This window comes from Haemorhous mexicanus, chromosome 9, assembly GCF_027477595.1.
Source record: "Haemorhous mexicanus isolate bHaeMex1 chromosome 9, bHaeMex1.pri, whole genome shotgun sequence".
Lineage (NCBI taxonomy): Eukaryota > Metazoa > Chordata > Aves > Passeriformes > Fringillidae > Haemorhous > Haemorhous mexicanus.
In genome coordinates this window covers 30891709-30906855 of record NC_082349.1, presented here as the reverse complement: position 1 = coordinate 30906855, position 15147 = coordinate 30891709, and the positions used below count along the sequence as shown (strand labels likewise).

General features: G+C 43.5%; 1 protein-coding gene across 2 annotated transcripts in view; it reads right to left on the bottom strand.

The window, feature by feature from the left end:
* The window catches only part of TEDC1 (tubulin epsilon and delta complex 1), a 73826-nt gene that overhangs the window by 47785 nt on the left and 10894 nt on the right, over positions 1 to 15147 (bottom strand). The window contains exons 1-2 of one of the 2 annotated variants that reach the window (XM_059854812.1): positions 10321 to 10588; positions 5367 to 5525 (exon numbers count right to left, since the gene is read on the bottom strand). In XM_059854812.1, the coding sequence (XP_059710795.1) occupies positions 5367 to 5525; positions 10321 to 10509 (348 nt within the window). In that variant the 5' untranslated portion in view covers positions 10510 to 10588. Of the gene's footprint in view, positions 1 to 5366; positions 5526 to 10320; positions 10589 to 15147 lie in introns of those variants that run through there. The other variant, XM_059854811.1, reaches the window with a different exon arrangement.

Here is a 15147-nt window from a genome sequence, read left to right as displayed (position 1 = left end):
TGGAAAGGAGGAGCAGGCACCACAACCACCTCCCAAAATGGTCCATCTGGTAGCATTGCCAGAACCAAATGCAGGAACTGCAACCACTGCTGCCACAGGAAAACTGGAGGTTTCTCTCTTCATCCTGTCTGAAGTCTTTTTCCTTACAGCAAACACGGCTAGGTCCATGGCATGAAAGGAGAAACCATTCACACAGACAGCAGCAGACTTAACTGAGCTAAAGTATACTCTCAGATTAATTTTTATTTCTTTATTTTAAGTAGAAAATGCTACCTAGTTGCAGTAGGGTTCTCTTTTGCTGCTCTGTAGTTGGCTTTTGCTTACCAAGACCTTGTCCCAGCTGCACTGGTGATAGTATCATCAATTACTTGATGAAGAAGCTTCCCCAAGTTAGTCAAGGGAACAATAAAAAGCAATTCCTCCTATTCAGAGCTGATCCCTTTGTAACTGTAATAACTGCAGCTGCCAAACAAGATAGCAGTGCACATTTGTCAGACAATCACTCATATTTCATTAATATTTCTGCCAGAAGACAGAGAATGTTTCCTGCTTTTCTTCCTTTATTCTAATACGAACTTTATCACACACTTGGGTATTGACAACTATTTTAAAGTTGACAGGCACTGGGTAATTATCAACCCTTCCATGAAACTTCAGAATATTTTAGCATTTCTTTCCCAAAACTCACTGCTGGTGACAACCATCTGTCACATGTGCAGAGCTATGCGAGTTTAAAAATAAAAGAGTACCTCCCCACACAATGTTCTTCCTTTCTTCGTTCTGCCACTCCTCTCTCCCTGCTGCATTCTTGTGTAACTCTGGCTGCCAAACCTTTGGGCCCCAGCCCAGCAGGGAATTGCAGCCCCTTCTCCAAGGCAGGTGGCAGCAGCGTCCCTGGGTAAAGCCAAAACAAATACAGTAAAGTTGTAACAACAGGGGAATAAGGGGCTCCCCTGAGACCACACTGGATGGATCAGAAACAATCCAGAATTTCTATTTTTGCTATCTATCTCTTACTGCTGGCTAACAGAAGACACACAAGGCTGAAAGAGGGAAAGAGCACCAAAGCAGAAGCAGCAGGGGAGAGGGTGAGAGGCAGAACGTGCCCAGCTGCTGCTCCGTGGCACGGGAATACCCCAGGTGGAGGCAGCTCTGCTTTAACCTCCCACTAACCTTGGCAGGAGAGCACAGGCACAGCCCCCCACACCCAGCACCAACTCCTTGGCACTGGAAAGGGCTCCAGTGCCCCGAGCTCACTCCAGCTGCTCTCCCTGCAGGGTGCCTAACTCACCTAGAGAAGATGAAAAGGGGGCTTGCTCATGGTTCACACACATTTGCATGGGAGGAAAAAATTCTACTGCTTTAAAGAGTGTGCCTCTGAAATCTAATGGCAAATTCACCTTAGGGGAAAAAAGCAAAGATTTTCAAACCAAATAGACAAAAAATATATAAATAAACAAGGTAGCAATTCCCAGAGCAATGTGGTAGATTTTTCATGTCAAGATACAGATGCATCTAACAATTGCAGTTTAGCTCACTCATAAATTACTGACAATGAGGTAATTACCCAGCACCAGTCCCTGCCCTCTATTATTCAGAGATCAAGACTTTGTCCTTGTCCCTTTACTCTTTCTACCTCAGATACACAGATACAGCCCATTCAATCCACTGCACTACATCTTATTTTATATTGCTAACAGATAAATTATTTTATATTTTTAACACCTTAGAAGGGCACAAGAAACCACTCCATTTGTAGGTAGTGCTTCCCAGTGCTGCTCTGCATTCTTACTGACAATACCACTCTTGCTCTCAGCTTCCAAGCATGTTGAAACCATTTTTGTTTCTTTACCATGATCTGATAATTCCAGTTATGTTAAACTCTTCTTCTATCATTGAGAATTCCATTTAACATGATTTTATTCTTACTAACCCATATGCACAGCTCACAATCAGATATCCACCTCCTTTAAAAAAAAAAAAATCTCAGAGCCTGATTTAACCCTCCACTACTTCAGGATGGAAAATACCCCCAGGATATCCATCAGTTTTGCAGAAACTCATCTGTTCCTCTGTTTTTTTAACATGCCAATTGTGGCACAGTGCACTTAACAGAGCCCCCCAAAAATGAAAGTTTTAAACTATACAGGTTCCTTCCTGCTTTGCTGAAATCATGCAAAGCTTCTTATTCACAGTTTTTAAGGCAAAAGGTAACTCAAAGACTAAATAAAAACAACTGCTCTCTCCTATGAATTCAAGAGGGATCAAAACCCAGGCAGACAGCTTCTTCTGGCATTTGACAGAAAGAAGGAAGAGAACAGAAGGAACCAAGAGACATGCCTTAACACAGTAATTTATTCTTCACGTTCCCAGGTATTTGAAGGCACACCAGGTAAATAAGTACCACTGAGAATTTCCAGGGAATTAGAATGGTATTACTACATTATACTTTCAAAGTGAGCCAACCTGTCCATGTTGAGAAGCCATTAAAATGTTATTCAACAGCTCATTGCCTCAGGCTGCAAACCTCCTCAGAAACAGAGAGGTGAAGATTTCCCTCAGGAAGTCTTCCTCCTACAGCAGGACATGTGTGCTTCTGTGAGCTTCAACATGCCTTGTGGGAGCTAAAGGCACTGAACAGCAGCTCCTCAGAGCAGCCAGCAGAGAAGAACAGCCAGGCAGGCCACCTAACAAGCCATTCCCAGCACAGGATGGGCTGTAGCTCCAGGGAGGCTTCCCTCTCTTGGGGACTTCTTGCAGAACTTCAGCCCATCAACCTCAGGTGGCTGCAGGCAGGATGGAGTAGACAGAGGACAGAGCAATATTCATACTAAAAAATACAGAGTAGAAGGAAGAGCAGTCATCTTCTGAGTAAGAACATTTTTTCCCACTGTGTTGTGTTCTTCTCAGAAAGGCCCAAACAGAGAAAATGGCATTTTAGAGCCCATGTGAGCCACAGAATGAAATCTGCAGAAGTGTCGCCACCAGTTGACACAAATTCGAGCTCCTGATGAGCAGTAAATCAGATTGTTCCACAGCTGAGACACACAACCTGCTACGTTATTAAACAGAGAGAGTAAAAGCCGTAATGATCATTTCGTAGAGAAAGCCCTCTGTAAATCTGCCAACATAATTAAAAAACATAACACTCATTAGCCTTTTGCATACTGTGCTTGTGGTTTATTAGAGGAAAGCAGCAGCTCATATAGAGGTCACACTGGGTCAGTTCAGTCTTCTAACACATAGAACAGTTGGAAAGTTTTGAAATTAATGCAGTAGTAAAAGCAATTTCTCTAGAAAGAGTCAGGAAATATCAATTATTGTTTATACAGCTGTGAAATTGTGCAAGTATGTTATATTTTCTGTTACCCTAAATGCTAACATTAATGTGGCACTGTAATGATGTCCTTCCAAAGTCACATTTACCTTTCTATTCTCCTGCTTTTAATTCAAACTAAACTGTAAAACAGAGCACTGCACTTTATTACAGCCCTGAACAGAACTCCCACAGCTGCACACGTAATACCAGTGTGGGTTCACATGTGGAGGAGCTGGGCTCAGTTCTGTCCTTTGTGCAGCCCCATGGTGGCAGCTCTGACTGTGACAATCACCACCAGCACCACTGCTGCCTTCAGCTTCACCCAGCAGTGACAGCTGGAGAAGGCAGTAATGCCAGCTTTGGGAAACTGGATGAACAGAGACACAACTCTCCCTCCTGCTTATTCCTCCAGATACTGGAAATTGTGGTCCAGGGACCTGCAGCATAACTAACCTGCCTCTTGTAGTTTTCTGACTGTCCTAACTCTAGAACACATTTTGCCTTAGATAGCCCAAAAGGGGGGGAGGGGGGGAAGTACAAGTTTATTTAAAAGTACAACTGCCACAGGAGGGTCATCATCTCTCATCTCCCCTGCCAACAAGTTTTTAGCATGTTGCCCCATCAGCACATCTCTTCATTACCTCAGAGCCTCATTTGGACTGCTGAGAATATCTCTGTCTGTACTCCAGCCCCAGGTCTGACCTGCTCTTAATTCTTCCTTGGCCTCATTAACTGCAAGCTGAGGCTCTGGAGCTGCCTAATGATTTGTTACTGTCAAGTCTCACATAAATCAGAGCACTGATGATGAGTTATGGAGGCATTTGCCTCCCCTACTAGAAAAACCAGCACACCTTAAGCAGAGGTAGTTTATCAGGGGGAGAGGATGCCAATCATTTCATTTGAGAGTCACCTCTCCCAGCCCCACCTCAGTGTGTGATCGCAGTGCACAAAGGCAAGGACCACACGGGCACTTAGAGAGAATTGCCATCTTGGTTCCCAGACCAGGGAAGCACACCAGGAGTGCTCAGTGAGAAGCAAAAGGTTATTTTGGATGCTGCACACACAGCACTAGCGTTGTCCATCAGACATCTCCTAGCAATCAGTTCATGGAAGGAACAAAATGTAACCTCGTTATCGTTTCTAGCACTGCTCTGTCAGACACAGGATTGAAACCAAGAAAGCATCTTCATTCAAAGGTGAAGATGGTTCTGACAACTTTTTGATGTGCATTTTGGGAAGAAATTTCCCCAAAATGTTTTCAGTCTCAAAAAAGGTTTTCTGGGAAAGTTTTGAGTACAGTAATAGCTGGCTCCATTTAAGTTATTTAAGGAGCTATAAATGGAGAAAGGGGACCTAGGGAAAGCAATGCATAATAACTTTTAGGACTATCTTAAGAACCATATTTTTTAATTTGTTTCTGGAGTCACCAGCACTTTGGGACTGAAGGCTGGTTCCATCCTAAACACATACAATGCTCCCAGTTATGTGTGATTAGACAGGCATCTAAACACTCATAAATGGGAAGAGAACTGGAACCTTAGCAGAGTAGGACCACTATTGATTCCTGATTTAAAAGCAGGTAAATTTTGGGTTCTGCTGAGATGTCCCCTGGTACTTTGGAGAGAGATTTTGCATTTTATTTTGCTATTACTTTCAATATTTATGCTTAGCATTTTGAATCCACATTTCCAGTGAACTTATAGTTCTGCATCGCTACTTCTTGTCTGGGGAGCCAGAACACTCTGTCTTGTTTCTACCAAGCATTTTCTGAGAAAAACAGCAGCAGCCTTTGGTCACAGAAGTGACTAATGTGCCAACCTGCAAAAGAGACTTTATACAATCACAGCCTTACAAACGCTGAACATACTACATTTTCCCATGGTTCTGCCACACTGGGGAAAGACAGAGGTGCTTATATTCAGAGTGATTCACTCTTGCCTACAGAAAATGCAGAACTAGCAAACAAGAACAATTTGTACATTTAGCTCTAGCTGACAAGGCTTTTAAATAATAAACTATTTCACAGTGAGTGAGAAGAATCATTTACCTTGTGCAAAAGTTTGCATTGCTCTTGGTGCTGAGCATGCAAACTGCACCACTGCAACCTCAGCCTCCCGTTCAACCACTGCAGGTATCGAACATCTACTCTGTCTTCAGGCCCTGCTTCACCTGGGCCTTCCTGGCTCTTGGGCAGATCATCTTCACACTGAAAGAGGAAAGAACACCAGACTGGGTTTAATTCGTTTCAATATTTTCAAGTCATTCAGTAGTGAACACACAAGATATTCAGGCCAAAGAAGAAGAAAATCGCCCTGAAATGAAGTCAATTCCAGCAGCACAGAGAAATTGGAATACAGGAATGGGAACAGCCTAAACAAGTAGAGAAGTGTGGAATACATATCAGCTTCTCAGCTGTGATGTGATGAGCTGTCTCCCCTTCCATCTTTCATTTTCCATACCCAGGAAGACACAGTGTTCCTGAGACAGCAAGTATGTTCTTTACCCAGATGGGAAAACTGACTGCATTCTAATATGTCAAAGAACATAAAAAACAGATTTAGCTCCTTTAGTAGTGTCTTCCTGAGACACCATTTTGTAAATCAATAACTTATATTGGGACAAAACTGTGGGCCTGTGCTTGCCTAGCTATTTTCTTTTCTCCATCCAGCATTTCCCATCTGGCAGGACTGAGGAAGAGAAAAAATCCTGCAGCTGGCAGAGACCACGACTCCACAGAGGCACTCCCAGCTACAGTTGTATCATCTGTCTTGCTTGTTTTGCCTTTTCCAGAGTAATTTGGAAGGAAGAACAGAGAAGCAAAGAGTTTCCATTTGTTCATCTTGTTCCACTTGGCCTCTGCTGCAGACGAAAACCCAACAACAGCCAACACCTCCATCTTCTGCATGAAATTCCTGCAGCACATTTCTGTCGTATCTCTTTCCCAAGAACATGGGGAACTCCACCCCTCAGCCCCTTGCACAAAGAGATCATTCACCTGTACAGACAGGTCTCTCCGTTTGCAGCCAAGACCCCTGCAGATTGCAGATTAAAAGGGGAAGAAGACATGGGTAGTCTTACTTCTGATGCCAGTAACACCATTTAAAGTAGAGCCTTCCATTTCCTGCAGTCTATAGGAATTACACACAATAAACACAACCCATGACTCCAAACTTTTTACCACAACATGTCATAAGAAGTAGAAATAACACGGAACTGCAAAGACCTGGCTATTCAGAATGGATGTTTGCCATTCTGAAAGGAAGTGTCTCCCAGTTCTTAGACTCTCAAGACATTTCTTTTAAGTAGAAATTTAAAAGGCCTACTTGAAACATGACTGTTTGCAAGAAAACACTTAGGCAGATATTTGGACCCACAGACCTTGATGGTATTTAAGCATATGTGCTTCCCTGCTTCACAGATTTCCACGTTCAGTAAATCTTCAAAAGATCCAGTTGGCAGGCACAGCTTGGCTGTAGCTCCAATTTGGATCCTAAACTAACAATGCAAACTGTAAAATGAAGAGATTTAATCTTGCCTTAATGCAGATTTCAACAGAAGTGTGCCTACAACCATGATCAAATAGCCCCCTAACACTTGTTTGAACCTAAATATCTCCAGCTGACAGGACCTCTATTACAATGAGTGCTCCTGTTATTTGTAAGCACAGAAATGCTGTTCTGGTCACATACCAAACTGTATCAGTATTACAGGTCTGTTCCCTTTTGCTCTGTGGCTCAGATAAACACATGCTATAAATCACAGAGGTGCAGGGCTGGTAAAGAGCTTCTACTTTAAAGGCACAGATTCATCTTTAACAAAAAAAAGAGAAAAAAAAAAAAAGAAAAAAGAGTTTGTGTCAACTCCAACATGGCTCTTCTTCCTCTGCTCCTTTGTCTCCAGGCTCCTAAACCAAGGCACTGTGTCCTAGGACACTGCAGTCCAAGCCAAGTACCTCCATGTAAGAGCCTAAATGAGGGATGCAGGACTCCAGGGGCTCTCCAAAATGCAGTTTATTGCATCCAAGACCTTACAGCAGCCCAGGGTCGTGGGTGACAGAGCTGTGCCTACAGCTGTCAGCTCCAGCTGCAGGCAGGCCTGGAGACACTTTGGTTTTGGTTACAGTGCATTATAGACTTTTCTTTGCTTGAAATCTTAATAATCTATCCCTGAACTATTGTCCATAGCCTATCATAACTGCTATCATTACCATATTCATGTTACTGTTCTCCAATCACTCACAGTCAGTACATCACAGTTGAAGCTAGAAGTTGTTTTTCAGTTTTCTTGCAGTGGAAAATTCTGAGACCTGTTTTCTACTTGCAACATTTGCTGACTTGTTTGCCTGTGCTTTTTGCTTGGTAAAAACATCTTCTTGTTTGAGGTGGGTTTATCCTTTGCTCTAAGCCATAAAAACCCCTCCTAACTAACATACCTTCTGCCTCCTTGGTTATCCAGTAAGACTGGCTCAGCAATTCTTTTCTTCTATATCAAAACTTGCTTCCATCTCTATTCCTTCTTCAGATTCTACATTCAAAAATCTTTCTGCCAAGCATGCATATCTGTGAGACTTTCCTGTCAAACTTGCATCCTTCCCAACACCTGCACAGCTCAGACTGTTTTGCCCCAGCCAGGATGGGTTCAGGACCAGGACACCATGCAGATATGATTACCAAGCTGCCCATCAGCATGGTAGCCAAGCAGTTGGATATTAGTCATGGCAACAGAGAAAACCCACGTGTAAAGAACATGAAAACACCTCACAAAAGCAGCTAGAAAGCCACAAGGCCAAAGACAGACTTGGGAATCCCAGACTAAAATCTGTAGTGTCCATAATTTACAGTCCTACTCCAACTTCCCTGGTTAGAGGTTTCAGAATAGCACAAATACTGCTCTCCTGGAGATTTATTTCAGGAAGGAATGGCATTAGACTTGATTGCTTTGACAGTACAGTGACAAACACCATGCAGAGCTAATTTTATTGTAGCAACCTGCCTTATTAATATTAAAATAAAGAAGCCAGCCAATGCATTTTTAACAGGATCTCTCCATTATTTATTTCACAAACTGCACAAAAAATTTACTTTTGCTATGAAATACTTAGCCTGGCATAAAGTAAACAAGGTAAAAAAAAAAAAAAAAGGTCTTGCATATTATACTGTGACCTCAATTTCCAGTCCCATCTTTACAATCTAAGACTATTTACTGCTCTCCCAGGGGGTGAAAAATCACTAAAACACCTGCCCAAGCTACAGACTTGGCTTTGAGTATCACTGTGAATTTATCTAATCTATGCAGCAGTCCAGGTACACACCTACATTCACTCTGAGACACAGAAGTGCATATGTTTTCAGTCCAGTTCACAGAGACAGCAACCAAGGCAACTACCCAGAGACCCCAAGGGCCTTCCCACACCTGGAATGCTCCACACCACTTTTGGAAGAGCTCATTCCACAGCCACTTCCCAGAGAAGCATTTTGCTTGCAAACTGGTTGCTGCAATTAATGCTTCTCTCTGATTCCATTTCAGAGAAGGGATGTGCTTAGATCAGCTCGAGGAACTGGTGGCACAGCCTTGCAGTTCAAACATCAATGAGCAAACATCAATGCCCTCCTTACCACACTGAGCTTTTTTCCCATCAATGGTAATAGCTGAGCTGGTCTGGTCAAACTGGGGGATGTGGACCTGCCAGAGCACCCCTGAGCAGTGAAACTTAGGAAAATTGATTAAGCAGAAGATAGAATGAAGCTCCTCATTTCACTCCCACCATAACTCCCCCCAAAGGAGCTTTCTATCCTAAAAGCTCCAAGTACTGCTGCTAGAACTTTTCAGTATCCACTCATTGGCAAGACTAAGAAAAGCAAGCACAAGCCTGATCAAAGTGACAAGCATACATTTACACAAGCTCCCTCCAAGCCAGTTTCTGAACTATCACCCTGCCCACACTCCAGCAGAACCAGCTCTCCTGTGGTAAAAGATCCAGGAGAAATAAACAGCTAAGCCCCAGAACAAACACACCTTCCAAGACAGCACCCATCACCCTTCCCAGTTAAGGTAGCTCACAAACTACAAAAGCTAACCCAGGCTCACAAACACACCTCTGCCTTAGACCTAAACCTGGTTTATTTCCCAAAAACATACATTTAACAATTTTTGCAAGGCAGCCTAGAATTCAGTCTTTAACACACAAATTTTGCCCTAAATATTCCATCCCAAGCTATTTCAAGTCAAATTATAAAGAAAAAAAGGTGTCAGACCATTCCCAAAAAGTGTGAATAGGCTTGTGGTTAGACAATGCAGCAAGTGCATTAAAAAAATCCCAACACTGCCAAAGTCCTCCTGGCAGAATTGTTCTGAGCAGACAAGTCAGTCATGAAATACAGTGAACTGAAAAAAGCCATCAGATATGAAAGTACTCAGAGGAAAAGAATAAGGGGTGGGAGAAAGGAGGGTGTGAAAAAGACATGGTGCTTTATCAATTTTCAGCCACATTCCATACATCTGAGGAAACAACTTGCATGCAACGTGCTTAGAGAGAAATTAAAGATTAAGAAGTTTCAACTTCAACAGCAGAAATGAAGCTGTTCTTTTTGGTTTGAAATACAAAGCAATCCCACGTTCTCAGAAATCAGAGAGCAGGTGTACCAACAGTGGATGGAGATAAATTAAACAAGTACTTCATCATATAAATACTTCATCAAAGAACAACACAGGCACCTGCATGTTTACAGACATATGAGAAGGGAGCATTTTTTTCCACTACTTGCTCTATTTGAGGATTTTACTGACTTGGTATGGAGTAGATTTTGCTCTGCCTACAAATGAGATTTTGCTCATTTTGATTTACTAAAACTCCAAAGACTGATTTAATACAAAACTCCTTGCAGATCCAGCGATATGCCATTAGCAGGACTGCAGAGGAAACACTCTGCTGTGCAAATTCATCTAGACTTTCCACGCTATTCCTACTGATATGGGAATCTTTAAGGCTTATAAATCCTTACCTTAATAAATTCACTGTGCCCCGTGCAGGCAGTGGAACAGAAAAGGCCGTGCTGCCTGCACTGCTGTAAAACACGGAGATGGCAGGGCTGGCTCCCCCAGAGATGCTCTTTTCTGACTGTGAGCTGCCACCTGTCGGCCCAGGACAGAGCCCAGCTCATCCCCACCGAGCTCTGGCTTTTCCCAGGCATCTTCCAAGTCCCTCCAAGCACCGACTCTCTGCCTCCACACCTGGACAACAAGCAGACAATCTGCTGCTCATGCTACCCACGGAGAAACAAGCCTGCTGGAGCATGGATAAGATGTTTAACCCATGGATAGATGCACTAGGTCAATTTCCTGGCACTAATCCTTGAGCAGAGCAACACAAAGCAAGTGCCAGCTGAAGCCTCCAGTGCACATTCCCACCCCACTGCTCACCTGCACTGGACTCACCCCGGGTCCAGACAGAAAATTTTTACTCAGTTACCACTCAGATCTTAACTACTCTGAGCCCACAGCCTGGTATCACAAAGGTGGGTGGGAGCACGTTTAGATCCTCACTGCAGGGCTCAGGAAAGGCAAGGCAGTCACATAAATCAAGGCAGTAAAGTGCTTCTGCAGCTCCTTCCGAGCCGCTCGTAATTCAGACATTGGTTTTGATGTGACATAACATATGTTAACTCCTGTAATTACACATCTTTAAACAGAACCAGAACAGAGTTTTTGTTGGGGTTTTTTTGTAATTAAACACCATAGCCAGAAATAACAGTATCAGACATGCTTTCTTAATTAATACAGCCATATATCTATCTGCAGGAGGGAAAATGTGAACAGGACCAATCTGAACAGATGAATGCAAAAGGGACAGCACTATTTTCATTAACAGCACCATAAACAACACTACATGGACTTCCTCCCAGACAAGGCAGGATCCAGATTAGATTTATGCAGGGAAAGATAGATGGTGTAAGAACCCCTTCCACATGGTGCACATACCAATTAAATCTCCAGATGTTTGCATAGACGAGTAAGTTTTCCACAAACATAAGTGCTCACAACATCCAAGTTACGCTCGTATCGCATTCAGAAATTAAAATAAAAAAAGCTAAAAGTCCTCTGTTTCCTCAAGGCCTTTTGGCTTTTAAATTTCTATGCCTCTTGTAAGAATTACTACTTACAACAGCACTCCCAAGAGCTTACTCTTGGCAAAGAGTGAAAAAGAGAAGGTGCTGAGGGAAGACAGAAAATGTGAACACAGCTCTTACCCATGCCTGCCTTGTTCAAACAAGCCTCTCTGGCAGTAGCCACGGGCCTGAGGCACTAGAGCACATCAGTCCTTTATCCCATCCCTCCCCACTCATTTGGGAGGCTCTTTAAGAGCTCTGCAGTACAGCAAAAGCACAAGGCCTTTAACAGAGCTCAGCAGCACTGCCTAATCTTTAGAGCTGCAAGGTTTTAAAAGAACACCAAAATCCCAATGCTCTCTGCATTATATATTCAGACAGAACATAGAAACTCAACATCCTAAGACCAACACATGACAGGGCAGACCTTAACTGGAGAGCAAGGCTCATGAAAGACAACACACAGATAATGCCTTGCACTGCCTTTTTCCCCTGCCTGCAGCTGTAGCTCCCCTTGCCCATGGCCATTGGCTCCACTGTGGCAAGAGAGGAGCCCCTGGAGACAGAAAGATGCAGCTCACTGCAGCAACAGCACACAGGGAGCTAGGGGAACACAGGGGAACAGCAGCTGCCCTCCAGGAGGGAGGAGGAAGAGCTCTGCAGCCCAGAGGCAGGCTCTCCAGGAGCCTGCCATGCCCCTCTCCACAAATTCCTGAAGGAAAAGTCCTCCTGAGGGAAAAGTGCTTTACTTCAGAGGATCCTCTCAACCTCAGACCCAGGTTGCTGACAGTGGGACACCACAAACAGATGTTCTCATTTAACTCCAGATGCTGCAGAGATAACCAGAACGTACCAAAGGCACTGGCTGCTCCCTGGCACTGGAGGGCAGGAGAGGAACTGAAACATCTCAAAATCCCTCTTGTTTCCCCAACAGCCAAGGAAGGAGCTCCCTGGGCTGGATTTCAGCAAAGTACCAGTGTGACCATGGTAAACCTTCCTACTAGCACAGCAGTCCTCATCACTTGTTCCTCACACAGCTCACAGGCCTGTCTGCAGAGCCCCATCCAGAACACCTCAGCTGTCATGTCAAGTTCAAGAAATTCTGCAATTCAGACATTACCAGAGACACAGCAGATTCAATAAATTATAAGCCTTTCTGATCAGTTCAGACTTGTCTTTTGCAGTGTTTTACTTTGACATGCTGTCTAGAACAAAAAAACCAAACCACTTGTTAATTGTGCATTCACTGTGTCACACAAAGCCAAATTGGTAACTGCACACCTTCCAGTGTGGCACAGGAAGAAGGTACCACAACAAGTTCAAAGCATGCTACAACAGACTTGCCAGCCACGCTGAGGTGAGGAAAATTCTGCAGGAGAAACCTCAGGGATCCTGAGCCCTCTGCTCAGGTTTCACAGATGGCTTTTACAAAAAGAGTGTTCCTTAGCAGCTACTGAATCCAGCAACAGTAATAGCAGAAAAAGGGCAAACACATAAATGGTGACAGTTACTAGGAAGACGGGAGGACAAAGAGAATAGAAGTGCAAGCTGAGGGAATAAGGGAGGAAAACCAAAAAATGAAAGCTGACAGACTAATATAGCCCATAAAGATCTGGAAAGTAATTATGCCTCTGAGTCAGAATCAATAAGGTTAATAAAATTCCCTCCTCTGTCCTCACTGGAATTGATGAAGACATGGAAAAACTGCAGAAAACTACTTTTCACTGAAACTAGAGCCCAAGGTTTCCTGGTTTTCTACTGGGGGGACCATCGAGCTTGGCTGCTACTTTAACACTTTCCTCTAATAACATGGTTTATGGAACAGCAGTGACTGTCAAGTTTTCTGCAAAAGAAAGGCATTGCAACAAGATGAGACCAAGCATAAGCCTTACACTCCACTGGAAATAGCCAGTGAGCCAAACTATACCACGACAAACAAAAGATTAATCAAATTGCAAACCTGAGGGTCAGAAGGCATGTTTATCTTCCTTTTTGCCCACCAGAAGCAATTGAACTGAGTTCACTCCGGCATGCTAGAGACACACCCATGAATTCCAAGCACAAGAGACACAGCAGCTCTGTTTGTCAATTACTACCAATTCACAAAAGGGGAAGGGCATCCAATTTCACTCGGAAGCCCAGAAGCAGACAGGGAGAATATGGGGAATTAGGGGAAACAAGAACCAGTGTTTGTACAACATCTCCTGATGATCATGAGGGATATAACATCACCACACCCATTTAAAAGCTCAACAGCCTCCACGCATAATCAAATTACAGGGCACACAGATTAACTTCAGCTGTAGAAATAAAAGAAGCACAGGCAGTACTCCTCCCTGGAAACAAGAAGAATATGTGCTGACAAAGTACTGCTATTACCTGCCCAAACCATCACAGATTTGGAGAAAGCTGGGTTGGTAGCACTGCAACTTAAAATGCGAGGTAAATACAAATTAGTCAAATACTGAATGTGCTAAAAAGGCAAGTTTATATCAATTACATGCTTCTCAGAGAGAATGAGAAGTCCCCAGGTGTGCCTCCCAAGTTCAGTGAAGGAGACAGTTTCAACTACAGGTTTTCAGCTGTGTCCTGTACACCTGGATTTGTTCTGTGTGAACAGGAATCAATAAATGGCACTTGAGAATAATCTGCCAGTACATGATCACCAAAGCGACAGAAGACGTTGAGACATCACAGCAGTGCATATCTGAGATGGAAATTCACAAGGGGTGTCAAAAGCCTTTGAAAACCTTGTCCATCAATTACTGGCCCAGTGCTTTTATGCAATTAAGAGGTGAGAATTCCCAAGCAGACACTTCAGTGCATCGATGTGAGCCTCTAATTCGGGTTGTACTTAAGTCTTTATAGATCTAACAGAGTTTGTGATTACTTCTTCTAAAGAGCTGGCCCCTGCAAGGTTTGAACTTTCACTTAACTGCCTCTGGAGTCAGCATTTACTGTGCTGACAGACGAGCACAGTAAATTCAGAGAACCTGAACTGCTACAGCCCAGCTCTAAAGTTGATCAAGGATTATGGATCCCAGTTGATCATGGATTATGGATCCCCTCCTCTTTCTCCTGCTCCTCCTGCACAGTTTGCTCCTTTAACTGTTTCCCCTCCTAGTTTATAAACTTCACATGCTAGAAGAGAGCATGGCCAGGGAAGGACCTGCCACAGGCACCAGGATCCTGGCTCAGGAGACACTGCAGCTCTGCCCTGCCAAAAAACACGAGCTGGAGGTGCCCTGAAGGAATCTCTTACCTAACACACAAAAGCAGCCAGCCCCCAGAACCACCCCAGGCTACCAACCATGCCTGTCCTTACCACACCTCACAGTGAGTTCTGACTGCATTAGCACTTCCTCTTACCACCTTTCATCATCTCTGAGTTTATAATTTCAGCAATCACTTAACTTTCTGAAAATGTACGCACATGTAAAAGTCAGCTTGTGGAAGCTTTTCCCAGCTCAGGTTCAAAAGATTAAGAATTCCATGCAGAGCTTGAGCTCCTTGTCCATCATGTGTCATGAATACTCCTGTACCTCTAAAAATCCTTTAGAGCTGATGGAAGTGTTCAATTTGCAGGGAAAGAAAACGGTGTTGCTAAGGAACTGCAAAGGAATAAAAGGCCAGAGTGTGGTAGCCTGAAATGAAATTATTTCAATTAACTGGCCATTGATATGTTGGGTATTTGGCACATATCAGCAATTCAGCAGGCTTTGT